Here is a 13,031-nt window from a genome sequence, read left to right on the forward strand (position 1 = left end):
AAAAATGATAGGTCACCATACTCGTTTCCGAGAAAATGACGATTTACCTCTATGGCAAGGTCCAGCTGTAAAGAAAAAGCTGCCATTTTTTAATGCATGCGCGCTAGTCACACATGAAATTATGCGCAGTAGGGATACGCAATGCAATACTGGGGAATAACCTTAAGCGCCCTCCTTCAAATAAGTGCCCCATTTCTAATAAGCGCTCCCTCTTGAATGTCATATTTTTCCAGTAAGGACCCCTACTTCAATAAGCACCCCCTCCTAATAAACACCTTATTGCAAAAGTGATATTCATTACATGGAGTAGACTGATTAGATTTTAGTAAATTGTGTGGTCTGCTTTCTCATCTGAACGTGATATTGAAAAAAAAAAAACAGCATGAATTATTGTGCAGTTCCAGGAAATGTCTATACTCCTGCCACTGAAGGGATTGAAATTTCCTGGGGGAGGGGGAAGCAGTAGGGGGTTCTATAAGACCAAAAAATTTAAAGAAATGTATGAAGCTTTATTGGAATTTCCAGAGGGGTGGGGGTCTTAGAAAAAATCCATTCCATGGGGGAGGTATGGGTATTTTCTGGAACTACAGACATGTGCACATATTTACAGCAAAATGGTGTTATAACTACATGTATGAGAGCCCCTAAAGGCCTATTGTAATATTACAGTTCTTGAGTTACTTTGTCCATTGTTTTTCATTAATTAAAAGTTCTTTATCACATTCAGATGCACATATTCTAAGAGAAGCAATCTCCTCATGCCTCACAAGTGCACCCTCCAATAATTAGCACCCACCCTTGGGCTACTAAAAGTAAATTAGCACCTGGGTGCTAAATCAAATAAATTGCATAGCTGTGGATGCAAAATTTTAATTTTTAAAACGTACTGTAAAGCTCTACATTGTACTGACAAATCAGCTATAGGTAGTGATTTACAAAAATGCAGTATTTTATAATTCTGGAAATTATACATTTTGTATGTTATAATGTCTAGCTATTTCCTGTATGTCAAACAATAATTATTTTTCTTAGCATTGTATCATTCTGATATTCTTGTAACAGAATGTTCAGTCTCTCTTTATGGATCCTCCTTGACTGGTTTTGGTCTGAAGGATAGTGATGTCAATCTTGACCTTGCCATCCCAGATGAGGTACAGAACTGTTCAGAGAAATTTGGATCATTTGGTGGTAACGTAATTTAGTGATATTGCTGTCAGTCTTATTGTTTGTGTTCAATGACAGGTGGATGTGCCCCATGTTCTGTTGTCAATTTTGGATTTACTTCAAAATGATGGTAAGGTGATACAGGGTAGTGTTTGCCATAATCTCTTCCCAATGTGATTTTCTTTGTTAATTATAATTAGTAGGTTAGTATAAGGCAGCTAAAGGGCTGATGTGGACCCACTAAATAAACCTGATTTTTAAACAGATTTATGATGGTCCACCCCAGAAGTTGTGCAAAGGGTAGTTTTTGTGCCAAGTGTGAATCAAAGTTCTTGTTGCCACCCTTTGCACTAGCTGATACTATGGGGATGAGTGGCAAGTAGAATAGATGGAATTAAAGTATGCATGTTGAAATCTGCCTCAAATGATTCTTTCAAAAATGTTAAATGTAACAGGGCTTCTGGTAGGTAGCGGGTTTTTCAGGGACAAATTCGTGGAAAAAACGGCCAATTTCGCGGGAATTTTCGAGGCCAATTTCGCTGAAAAACAATCGAAAAAAACGGCCAATTTGCTGGGAGTTTTCTGGGCAAATTTCGCTGGAAAGCGATTGGTTTTTGCGCTGATTTGAGGAACGTTTTTAATGAAACTAGACACTCTTAGAGCATTTACTCAGGCTTCGTGCTGCAATATGAAATCGTAATTTACAAATTTAGCAAATTGACATCAGTATTTTATGCGTCTGTCCTCTTATTGATGATAAATTGCATCATAACATTGTCAAAGTGGCTGTGGAACCACGAGCTGCAGGCGAGCAGTTCCGCAGTAAACTTTGACAATGTTATGATAAAATTTGTCATCAATAAGAGGACAGACGCATAAAAAACTGACATTAATTTGTTTTTTACAATAACAAGACCCCAAAATGGTCAAATGCTGGGAATAAATGAGGGAAAAAGACGCCGTGAACTTGCTGTAAACAAAGATAAGGGAATTTTGTTCAAAATGACGCGAGCATGGTCAATAGCTTTTCTCACTTTTTGATTGGCTACTTAAAAAAGTCCATAAAATCTCATTGGTTTAAAAGTTAGTTTGACAGCTGAAAGTTGAACTTGAAAGCTTGCATAAATTAAAATTTTATCCGTCTGTACTGTTATTGACAATAAAAATGAGCCAATCAGCGCACGAGAAATTAGACAGTTATTGTAAAAAAGCTTATTGAACACAATAAAAACAAATAAGAGAATCAGGATATTAAACACAAGAGTTACACTCAGATATTTACTATTCTAGTTGCTCCATTGAATATCTTCTTTATCCAATCGCATGTTGTTTGCCTCATCTTCAAAGTTCTGTTCTGTTTAGGTTGCGGTGTGCTCTGTGTTGGACTACGAGGTTATTTTTAACAGGGAACATCATTTGCTCTTCTAACAACAATGTGCTCTAGAAATGCGCCGGTGACAAAGCTTTTTACATCGTGGCTGCTGCCCAGTTTTCGCAATAATCTAAGAACACCTGGTAGTTTTGGGATGTTGTTTACTCGTTGAAGTGACGAAGTTTCAAGGTAATTTAGCAAGTTTACAGCAAGTAAGCAGCCCTAACAGCCAAGATAACTTTCAATCATATTGTGCTGATAAGTATTTGGTTAGATTTCAAGCGAATGTTTTTGTGAATTTCGCAGGATTTCCCGTGGATTTACTTGAAATTCTCGGCTCCACGACCACGCGAAATATCAGAAGCCCTGATGTAAGGCTGTATGTTTACATATTGCACAGCCTTACAAGCAAACTTTTCAGAATCATGATCAGATATTAAAAAGTCTGAATTTGAAAATGGTGATCTGTATACTGTAATTTGCTTTCTCAACTTTCTGTACAGTTACATGTAGACATTCTTGTCTGTAATTGTGGCTACACACATGTAATTATACTCTAGTTGACAATGTTTTACAGACAAATGTAATGTTATTGCATGATACCATTAACACTGTAACTACCTGGTACTTGTACAATGTATCTTAATAAATGTGTACCAAAATCTTACAGAGTAGGACAGTCATACACACAGGTGATGTTTACTATTAATATTTTGTACTTTTTTTTAATTTATAACGAATGTCTATTTTAGAGCATTACTGTGATGTGAAAAGTGAATTTGATGCTAAGGTGCCACGGATATTATTCAAACATCTTTCAAGGTTTGCTGATTATTTTATTGTGATTTACACTCAGATTAGAAGTATGTGCTGAACAGTTTCTATTACAGTAACTGGTAATACATGTATTCACAGTTTCAAAACATGAACGCTGCCTTTGTTGTACATGAGAGATATTAATCAGTATTAATTAAATATAAAAATGGTGATTTTAAGTTAGAAGTGTACAATAAGACTTCACACTGGTCATTTTGAATTACATGTAACAACTTATGTTAACTTCTTATTTACCAAGTGTGAGGGTTGTACTGAGAAATGTTAGCCCGGGTTGTGGCAGTATGGACGGAGTGCAGCAAGGTCCATACAAACAACAGCTATTATATGGCAATCAGGCCAGCCTTGTTTATTGAATTTGTCAGCTTTCGAAAGCAACAAGTACACAGCTTATGATGGTTTCCATGCAAACAGTCTGTATGGCAAAATCCTGACCAAAAAAGAACCAATCAGATGCTTGGATTTACCTAAAGACTACCTTGCCTTATATTATAATGATTATAATAACTTTTTCGCCTTACAGTGGTCTGCTTTGTGAGCTTAGTCCTGGAAATATAACAGTGAGTACAAATTGAAATTAATGTTACATAATTCTCAATGTTTCACTTCTCTTGTTTTGGCTTTTGACCATATCATGGATAGATACCTTTTAGTTTGAATTAATGGAGGCACTTGTCTTTGTTTATCCTTCTCTCAGTGTTTACCTCTATAGTATGTAGCTCCTAAATAACTTTAAAATTATCTTCAGTTATTTACTGTACAGTATTGTTTTCTGTTGGTTTGAAATAAATTAAAAATATGACTTTATTCTCTGTGATTGCATATTAATTAGGCATCCAAAACTAGTTGGTTGTTAAAGAAATACTGTGATTTTGATCCTCGAGTGAGAATGCTGGTTGTGGCACTGAGATACTGGGCAAGGGTGAGTGCAAATAATTAAATTATTATTGACTAGCTTGTTGTGTGGGAAGCACTGTGGCCAACTAGTTAACACACTGGACTTCTGATCAAGCAGTCTTATTTAGAGCTGTGCCTTGGCTAAGACACTTAACTCTGTCAATGCCTTTCTCCACCTATGTGTATCAATAGGAATCAAAATTAATTGTACATACTGCAAGGCTCATTAATATTATGAGGTACCTTATAGACCCTTTTCATAAATGGCTGCCAATTTAAAATTCTTTTGTATGCCTTTAAATTAGCCTCACTAAACTCATTTGGGAGTAAAAATTCTTTTGAATTATCTACTCAAAAACGAGGTTAATCAGGCTAATTTTAATACTTACAAAAGAATTTATAATTGGCAGCCATTTATGAAAAGGGTCTATTGTTTCCCCATCATTTGTGTTTGATTGTTTATTTACAGATTTTTGAAGTGACTTTCAAATGATTGGCAACATCGTTGAAACATTGTGAAATGTTATCTTGTTTCTATGTTAGATTTGTAACATTGATTGTCAATCCGAGGGAGGTCTGCCAGGGTACTCACTGGCTCTGATGGTGATTCAGTTCCTTCAGGAGCTAAAACCTCCTGTTCTGCCGAGATTGGAGCCAATTGAAGTAAGCATGTTTGCAAGTTTACACTGCCTGAGAGTGAGTACATTTAAAGTAAAAATAATGGCATGCAATGTCCAGGTACAGTACTTGGTCCAATCTTATAAGTTTGGGAATCTTAAAGATTCTTAGGAAACAAAACAAAATATTAATTATTTCATGTGTCTTCTTGGAGCGATCATTAAGCAGGGCTGTCATTAAGTCTTTAGTCACCTGTAGCCTTATTCTCCACACCAGTAGCAAATTGGTTACTTCATGGGTGAATTCTATCAACAAAAGGCAATTTCACCCATATCATCAAGGGAAAATCAAGCATAGCTGTAACATGTATTCCGGGTTACGGCCCTCATTGACAGCCCTGTTAAGTGCTTAACATTGATATTAGTTTTACTTATGAAGGTTTTAATAGCATGCAGATCTTATGTGTAGTAGTTGTTTATCAGACTCCCATATCTGATTGTTTTCTTTAATTCTCTCAACTTGCCTTATTGACAAACTGATGCTACAAGGAGAAAATGTCTTTTGATCACTCAAACTGTTTCTGAAACGTCTCCAGTACAAAGAGAGTACTGAACATCTTTTGTTGCATTTGGAAGCATTGGAGTTTAATTTTTTAATGTTTACTAATAATAATATTGATGTTTGCTAATGAGCCTAATTACATCTCACCAGGCTATTGAAAAGGACTGTCCAGATGCTTTAAAATACTTTGTTGGTGTTAATAAGGAGGCGAGTGGGAGTTTGTGGTTTCAGCTCTTTAGGTAAGCAGAGGTTTAAATGCTCTCTAGCTTCTCAGCAGTCCAAAGTCCTAAATCCTTGAATCTGATTGGCCGATTGGTGCTCTTTAGCAGTCCTGATTTTTCCATCCAAACCCCAAGTGCAGGCAACTCCGTAATGTGCAACGTAAGCAACTTTTCAAGCTTTTTGTTACACCGTAAAACAACGTAAAATGTAAACGTTCAAGACAGAGTGAAGCAATTAATTTATTGAAACCGTATTTTTGTGCTCAAAATGTCAAACACGGGCATACGCCAAATTTGTACTGAACGGCTTTAAATAATATTCAACACAAAAGTTGCTTTCAAAGATGTACTGTTGAGAAAAACACAGCCTTGGTCGATCTGTGTTGGGAAAACTGTGTCCAAGGTCTTGAGTATGTGCGGCCTCTGGCCATACTCAAGACCAGGGTACAGTTTTTCCCAGTGTGGACGTATATCTGTAAGTTACAATAATAGGCACCCTCCACCGATCAACATGTTCATGTTAAAAAAAATATACTTGTATATTACATGTGCATGAAAGCGTCTTACATGCTAAATTGAATTTTTTTTTTTTTAATTTTCTTGTCGCATCATTGTTGAAGGCTTTGTTCTGAAGTAAGAATGTCCTCAAATTTAAGTGGATTTTCCCCCAGGTTTTACTGTGTTGACTTTGATATTCCAAACTTCGTGATTTCCATCAAAGACCCAATGCCAGTTTCACGGGAGAAGAGGAAATGGGGCCACCGCCGAATAGCAGTTGAAGGTGAGATCATTTATTACTGCCCTTCCCTTTCCAGTCAGCAGGCAGTAATATTTGCCAACTCTGGACCTCTTCTTTATGTTTTCCAATGTCACTGTCTTCTAAGTCAAGGTAATATCTTGGCAGTCCAGGTTTGAGGCTTGGCTGGGGATATTCTGTTGGGTTCTTGGGCAAGACACTTTACTCTCACAGTACCTCTCTCCACCCAGGTGTACAAATCGAGGCTGTTATTAAGTTTTGAGTCACTGCTTGTAGCCTTGTTCTCCACACATGCAGCAAACTTGTTACTTTGTGGGTGAATTCTATCTGCAAAAGGCAATTTTACCCATAGCTCCAAGGGAAAATGAAGCATACTCAACTGTAACAGGTGTTACAGGTTACGGCCCTTAATGACAGCCCTGCATATGGGTACCTGCAAATTTAATGCTGGGTGTAACCCTACGATGGACTAGCATCCCATCCAGGGGGGAGAGGAAATACACCTAGTCACTTCATGCTGCCGAAACCAGGATAAGCTCCAGCCTGATGGGCCACTTGGCTGGTATGACTTTACCTTTAAGGCTTTTACCTTATCTCTAAAAAGTACTATGTGATTCAAGATTTCCTTTTAATTTATGCATTTCGTATATTCGCATGTAAATTGTCACTCTGCAGATCCCTTCTCTTCCAAACGGAATGTTGCTTCTTCACTAAGTAGTGACGCAGGTATGTTATATTATGATTATTATTGATCGTTGGGATTGTGTTCATCCGACTTGCTTTAGCTACCAGTCTGTTATATGTTCACTACCGATACGGTGTGAAATAACAAAACCATATTGCCCAGTATTTTATTTGAATTCATACACAGTTCAAAGGTGTATAAAACTCTCAAGGGAAACGAAAGAAGTTTAACGTTGCGAGGATTTGAAATCGCATTTTGAGTCATTTTTGCCGTTTACAAAATTACCTTTAAATTGAAGGTAATCTGAAAGTAGTGGTTAACTAAGATAGAAAAACAACAAAGAGACATAAAGGAGACCATAAAGGAACAAGGATGGTTAAGGATGGAAAAGATTAACGCAGATTGTAAAGGAAAGGACAAACTTGAAAAATTCAAAATTGAGGCTAAACTTTTCAAGATGCACAAACGGTGAATTCGTGGCTCCGTAATTTATTAGTGGATATCACTAATTTGGAACTGTTGTCCATTTATTTTCAGCGTATGACTATTTCTATTCTTGCTGGATAAACAGTTTTCTGTATTTTGGTTCCTTGCCTAATGCGGCACAGAATGGTAAGTGGAACAACATTCTATGCAGTGCAATTTGTCCTCTAAGAGCATTTTTGTTTTTCCATGGCCCGCACTACAGCTATGTTACCTCCTTGCTTTCAAGATGAATGAGGAATTTTAACATCTTGGTTGTACAGGGCTTGAGATTGACTTTTTAATATACTGGCCAATAGGCTCGTTACATGTCAGATTTTGTAGCCAAAACAATTATTAGAGAATTGAACTAGCTAAATTTTCCAGTCGTCGGTCTTTGGTATAGTGTTTGTTTTCTGGCTTGTCTCACTACAGCTTACAAGATCTGGAAATGAAACTCTTAAAACTGTTTTTATTGAAGGGGTTTTATTGAGTAAACTTGAGATAACTACCTCTTTTCATTCGCAATGTGTTCAGCGTTCACATTTGCAATCGCAAGTGACAACTACCGTATGCACAACTTTGCCAGGTTCAATGTCAATCAAATACTGTGAGAATAACTGTTTTCCACAAGCCAAAGAGGCCTGCAGAAATACAACTATTTTACCGATCTGTGACTAGTTAGCAGTGGTTAGTCTTCTTTTTTTTTTTTTTTTTTTTTAGGACCAGTCGCAGAGATAAAAAATGTCAAATCAAACCTGACGCACAAGAAGAATGACAATAAAACAGGAAAAACTAAGAAACAGGAAGATAAACAGGTAACCAGTGAAGAGGCTATTTTTGAAATCGATGCCTTAGACCCTACAACAAAACAAATGGAGACTCTAGATCTCTCCAGCAATAATTGTGAAGATGGCAGTGCCTCTCAAGGACAAACTACACAAGATTCTCCAAGCTTGAAGAGTAAGGATCAAATTGACGCAGACAATGAAGTCGAGGGGAACTTAACTGCAGCCGATGGTGAAGATGCCAGTGAATTTAAAGTTAAACAAACAGCATCTGGGGATTCTGGAGGTGAAAGCAGTAGTTCCAAAGATGTAAACAGCGACGCAGCTGCTACTCAACAAAATGTCGAGTACAGATTTGATGTTGAAGTGTTTACAGGAAACAAACAACCTGTTAAGACGTGCTGTTTCTGTAAGGAGGATGGGCACGTCAAGGAGCAGTGTCCAGATCTAAAGAAGCCAACACTGACTAGGCTGCCACCAATGACTCAGCAATTCGGTGCAGTGTTGGATTTTGTTTGCAAGAAGTGTAGAGGTGGGTGCGTCCACTTGTATTCCGTCTGAGGCAGCGTCCTCACTACTCTGGAGGAATTTTGAAAACGGAAGTTTCACTCTGAAAACGCATCAAATGTTTTCCGTCCACACTACGCCGGAGGAATTTAAAAAAAAAACGGTCATTTTGGATTTGTGTTTGAGGAAAACTCGGTCAGAAAAATCACATGATTATCGTGACTACGTCGTTTTCAAAACACTCCCTCCGCACGAAAACGCAAAGCCGGCGTTTTCAAATTCCTCCAGTTCGAAGAGCGTTTTCGAAAAGCTCCGTTTTCGTGACGGATTAGTGTGGATGGTAGGTCTAACCGTAGAAATAAAGCTGCGTTTTCATATTTCTGCGGCCTAATGTGGACGCTGCCTGAATGATATATAACGTTTTTACTCACATGGCCAGAAGCAATGACAATTTATTGGAACAAAAGAAAACTTTAGCTAAGGAAAGAGTTCAATTCTCACTGGATTGGTTTGGTACAACAACATGGCCGACGTCTACCAATATGGCTGCCCTATCGTCATGTGAAACTTACATACAGCGTAATAAGCGTCATAATTAAAAAAGGCATAGTAAAAGCTATGTAAAACCAAAGCCCTGTGCATGCACTGGAAAATCGCAAAACTATTATCACTAAATTGTGCTGATGGAATTTTCTTTATAAACAGAACCTAACTAACAACTGCGTTTTTTTTTTTTTTTTTTTTTTTTTTGCTGTTGCCAATCATAATTACGACAATCAAGGAACCTTGGTGAAAAAAGCAACAGAGACAAACAAACTGGATTGAAATCTGCCAATCATAATCCAAAGACGTGTCGTTGTGAACCTGTTGAAGTAAACTTCTGTTCCTGAGTGGTTATCGAAGATGACTGACTGAAACGAAAAACACAACCATTTACTCAGAGTTTACGTCGCTGAGAGGTGCAATAACGCTCTTTTTTGTCTTTCAGCTGATTTTGAGTTTGAGAAATCAGAAGTTTCATACAGAGAGAAAGTGTTGAAGAATTTAGAAGGCTACATCCGCCAGATATTTCCAGGTATGTTATGGCACGGCCATAGGGCATGGCATGGCATGACCGTATATTTTATGAGAGAGTTGTACACTATACATTATGAGATAGAGTATACATTATGAGATAGAGTTCTGCACTTCATGTGCCTTTTTTCATAAAGAAATAATTGACTCTAGATAAAGCTACCGTTGAATTCCTTTTACTTGCACATTTGCATGTACATACAAAATATAGTCATGCAATAATTATGAGTTTATTGTCTGAGAGAGAAGGCCAGACGAAAAAGATTTACACTAGCTCATCGTCATCGAGTATGGACCAAATCTATAGTCTAGCGCATGTCTCAATGTCAGTGCATACATGCGTTGAAAGCTCTGAGCTCAGTTCGTTTTCAGAGATGGGATTCTCAGCACAAAGGGTGCTCTGCTCTATGTTCACACCCCCCCCCCCCCCCCCCCTTCCTTCCTTCCGTCCGAACCAATTTTTTGTCTCGTAGTGCAAGATTCTGGTATGCAGTCTGACCTCTCAAATGTTTGGGGAATGGTAGTTAAGTGGTCCGACTAACTGACAGTGTCAGTATCATATATCGTAGTAATAATTAGAAATCTTTAAAACCGGTTTTATTAGTGACTAGACTCCCATGCCCCTAGCCTTCAAACTGTTTTAACGAGGGCCCTCTAATTTTACTAATATTTGTGTCATCTCGTTTGTAGATGCAAGACTCTTCTTATTTGGCTCATCCAAGAATGGCTTTGGTTTCCGAAACAGCGACATTGACATCTGCATGACCTTAGAAAATCAAGTCAAAGAGGAGGTGGATTGTGTTGACGTGATTATCGGACTTTCCAAGCTGCTGAAAAAACACAAAGACTGCGGCAATGTGCTGGCCATAACAACAGCTAAAGTTCCCATTGTGAAGTTCTATCTTCGCAGTTGTAAACGCGAGGCTGATATAAGCCTTTACAACACACTTGCGTTAGAGAACACCAAGATGCTTGCTACATACGCTAAACTGGATGATCGTGTTGCAACTTTGGGTTATGCTGTTAAGGTGTTTGCTAAGGTAGGTTTAAGTGAGGGGAGCACACGAGTTACAACAGTAAGAACTGAATGAGTCTCAAGAACCAAAACTAAAGCCTGGTTTTCACTAGCGACGCAAGCACAAGCGCAAGCAATAGGGATGACCCAAGTGGAAACGAAATTTGACGCAAACACAAGCGTAAGCAAAATCATCCGAACCTTCCACACTGTTTAGGCGCGAGGTAATCTGGATCCAGTGTTTTCATTGGCCAAACATAACCACGTGTGGTAAATATCCTTGTGCTTCTGTCATGCCTGAGCGGTATTTCGTTTTCACTTGTTGCAGCGCAAACGCAAGCATAAGCGCAAGCGCAAGAAAAAGGAAAAATTTTGATCCTTGTGCTTGTGCTTGCGCTTGTGCTTATGCCTGCGTCAAGGCCGTTTTCACGGTGAAATAAGAATTATTGTGTTTGCGCTTGTGCTTGGGTCGCTAGTGAAAACCACGCTTAAAGAAATGCACCAATTTTGGTTTCTGAGTGGGAGCTAATGGTAAGCATTAAGGGTGATAGACTGTTTCACTTTACTCTCACAGTGTCTCTCCTATTGGCTGGGGCAGGGGGAGGGAGTGGGGAATCCTGCGACAAACATTAGCATCTAATCCTGAGGGGCTCGCAACAACTGCCAACCTCTGTATGTAACAGAAATTGGGTTAACTGCTGGGTTGGATTCACAAGGCTGTAACAAAGGTTTTCCTTCATGTTTTATTCAAGATATTTAGGAGTGTAAATATTCCAAAAAAATAAACAGGGTGGAGTCTATGTGTGGAGTCTCTCCCTGGCATTTGCGCTCTTGAATAGCTCCCCCCAGGTCGGCAAAGATACAATAACACCAAACCCATCGTAACACGTATGTGACACGAGACGTTAAACGCGTATGTAACACGTCATATTTGGTCATATTTTGTGATTAGGTGTGTGACATTGGAGACGCTTCCAAGGGTAGCTTGTCATCTTATGCATACATTCTCATGATGCTTCACTACCTGCAGCAGTGCAAACCTCCAGTCATTCCAGTGCTGCAGTCCCTGTACACTGATAGCAAGCCACCTGAGAAGATTGTGGATGGATGGAACTGCTGGTTCCTAAGTGACCTGAAGAAAATTGTATGTGGTAGAGCCCTAGTTATTTATTGTTATAGGGTGGAAGGGGAGAGGGAGTAGGAGGTGGGAAGTGAGTAAGGCATAACACCTTGGTCTAAAAGCTTCAGATGTTTGGAACAGTGAGGTAATAGAGAAAACTGTTAGGGGCTGTCACGCATCATACAGTTTCTTTCACGAGTTTGTCGCGATACAATTGTCAGACAATACAACAGTGTAGCCCTTTTCACGGCTAATTTTTCTCATCTGCGTTACAATGTAATCCAACGTGGATGCCAGTTAGTTTCGGGCAGAAACTACAACATAGCCTGAAATTGCCTCAGAAACATTTACCGTGAAAAGGGCTATATTGTGTCGTGACAAACTCGTGCAAGAAGCTGCATGGATAAATTAATAACGCAGGGTGACAGACCCTGTACAAAACACCACAAAATGAATATGTCTCGAACGTTTTTTTGTTGTTGTTGCGCTTAACATTGCACAATGTTCAGTTTTCACAGTAATTCATTGCGAGAATGCTGCAACAGTCAACAGCACTTTTCAAGTATATTTACCTTGAGAAACTCGTCCACCCCCAAATAAAGCAGGGGCTCCATTTCCACTGCTCTCTCTAGCCTGTTCTTCGTTCCTTGCCTGAACAACGTTTTACTGTAGACGGAGCTTGTTTTGTATTTTGTCATTTATTATTACGTAACTGCTCTTTCTTTTGACAACCGTATCTCCTGTTTCGCTTTTTCATAGTTACTTCTTCATGTTGAGGGTTTTAGCTCTTGGTGGCAAATCAATAACCATGTAGTACTGTTATGTCCGCTTTAAATTTTCAGGAATCACTTCAAAGTATTGTGTAGAAATTCAACCAGTTTTGAAAAGCTAATTCTTTAAAAACAAAGATTCTGACTCCTCCTCCACCACCCTACAATTAACCTGTGAGCAGGCTC

General features: G+C 38.6%; 1 protein-coding gene across 1 annotated transcript in view; it reads left to right on the plus strand.

Moving 5' to 3' along the window:
• Positions 1 to 13,031, plus strand: part of LOC110057348 (uncharacterized) — a 32,473-nt gene that overhangs the window by 13,614 nt on the left and 5,828 nt on the right. Inside the window, exons 5-18 of the mRNA XM_089286763.1 lie at positions 1,063 to 1,151; positions 1,243 to 1,294; positions 3,289 to 3,358; positions 3,894 to 3,930; positions 4,203 to 4,292; positions 4,811 to 4,930; positions 5,597 to 5,685; positions 6,339 to 6,448; positions 7,100 to 7,150; positions 7,647 to 7,721; positions 8,295 to 8,891; positions 9,855 to 9,941; positions 10,631 to 10,980; positions 11,908 to 12,099. Of these exons, the coding sequence (XP_089142889.1) occupies positions 1,063 to 1,151; positions 1,243 to 1,294; positions 3,289 to 3,358; positions 3,894 to 3,930; positions 4,203 to 4,292; positions 4,811 to 4,930; positions 5,597 to 5,685; positions 6,339 to 6,448; positions 7,100 to 7,150; positions 7,647 to 7,721; positions 8,295 to 8,891; positions 9,855 to 9,941; positions 10,631 to 10,980; positions 11,908 to 12,099 (2,009 nt within the window). The remainder of the gene's footprint in view (positions 1 to 1,062; positions 1,152 to 1,242; positions 1,295 to 3,288; positions 3,359 to 3,893; positions 3,931 to 4,202; positions 4,293 to 4,810; positions 4,931 to 5,596; positions 5,686 to 6,338; positions 6,449 to 7,099; positions 7,151 to 7,646; positions 7,722 to 8,294; positions 8,892 to 9,854; positions 9,942 to 10,630; positions 10,981 to 11,907; positions 12,100 to 13,031) is intronic.

Source organism: Orbicella faveolata, unplaced genomic scaffold, assembly GCF_042242905.1.
Source record: "Orbicella faveolata isolate gen_17 unplaced genomic scaffold, um_ofav_v1 contig_14, whole genome shotgun sequence".
In the NCBI taxonomy this organism is placed as follows: domain Eukaryota; kingdom Metazoa; phylum Cnidaria; class Anthozoa; order Scleractinia; family Merulinidae; genus Orbicella; species Orbicella faveolata.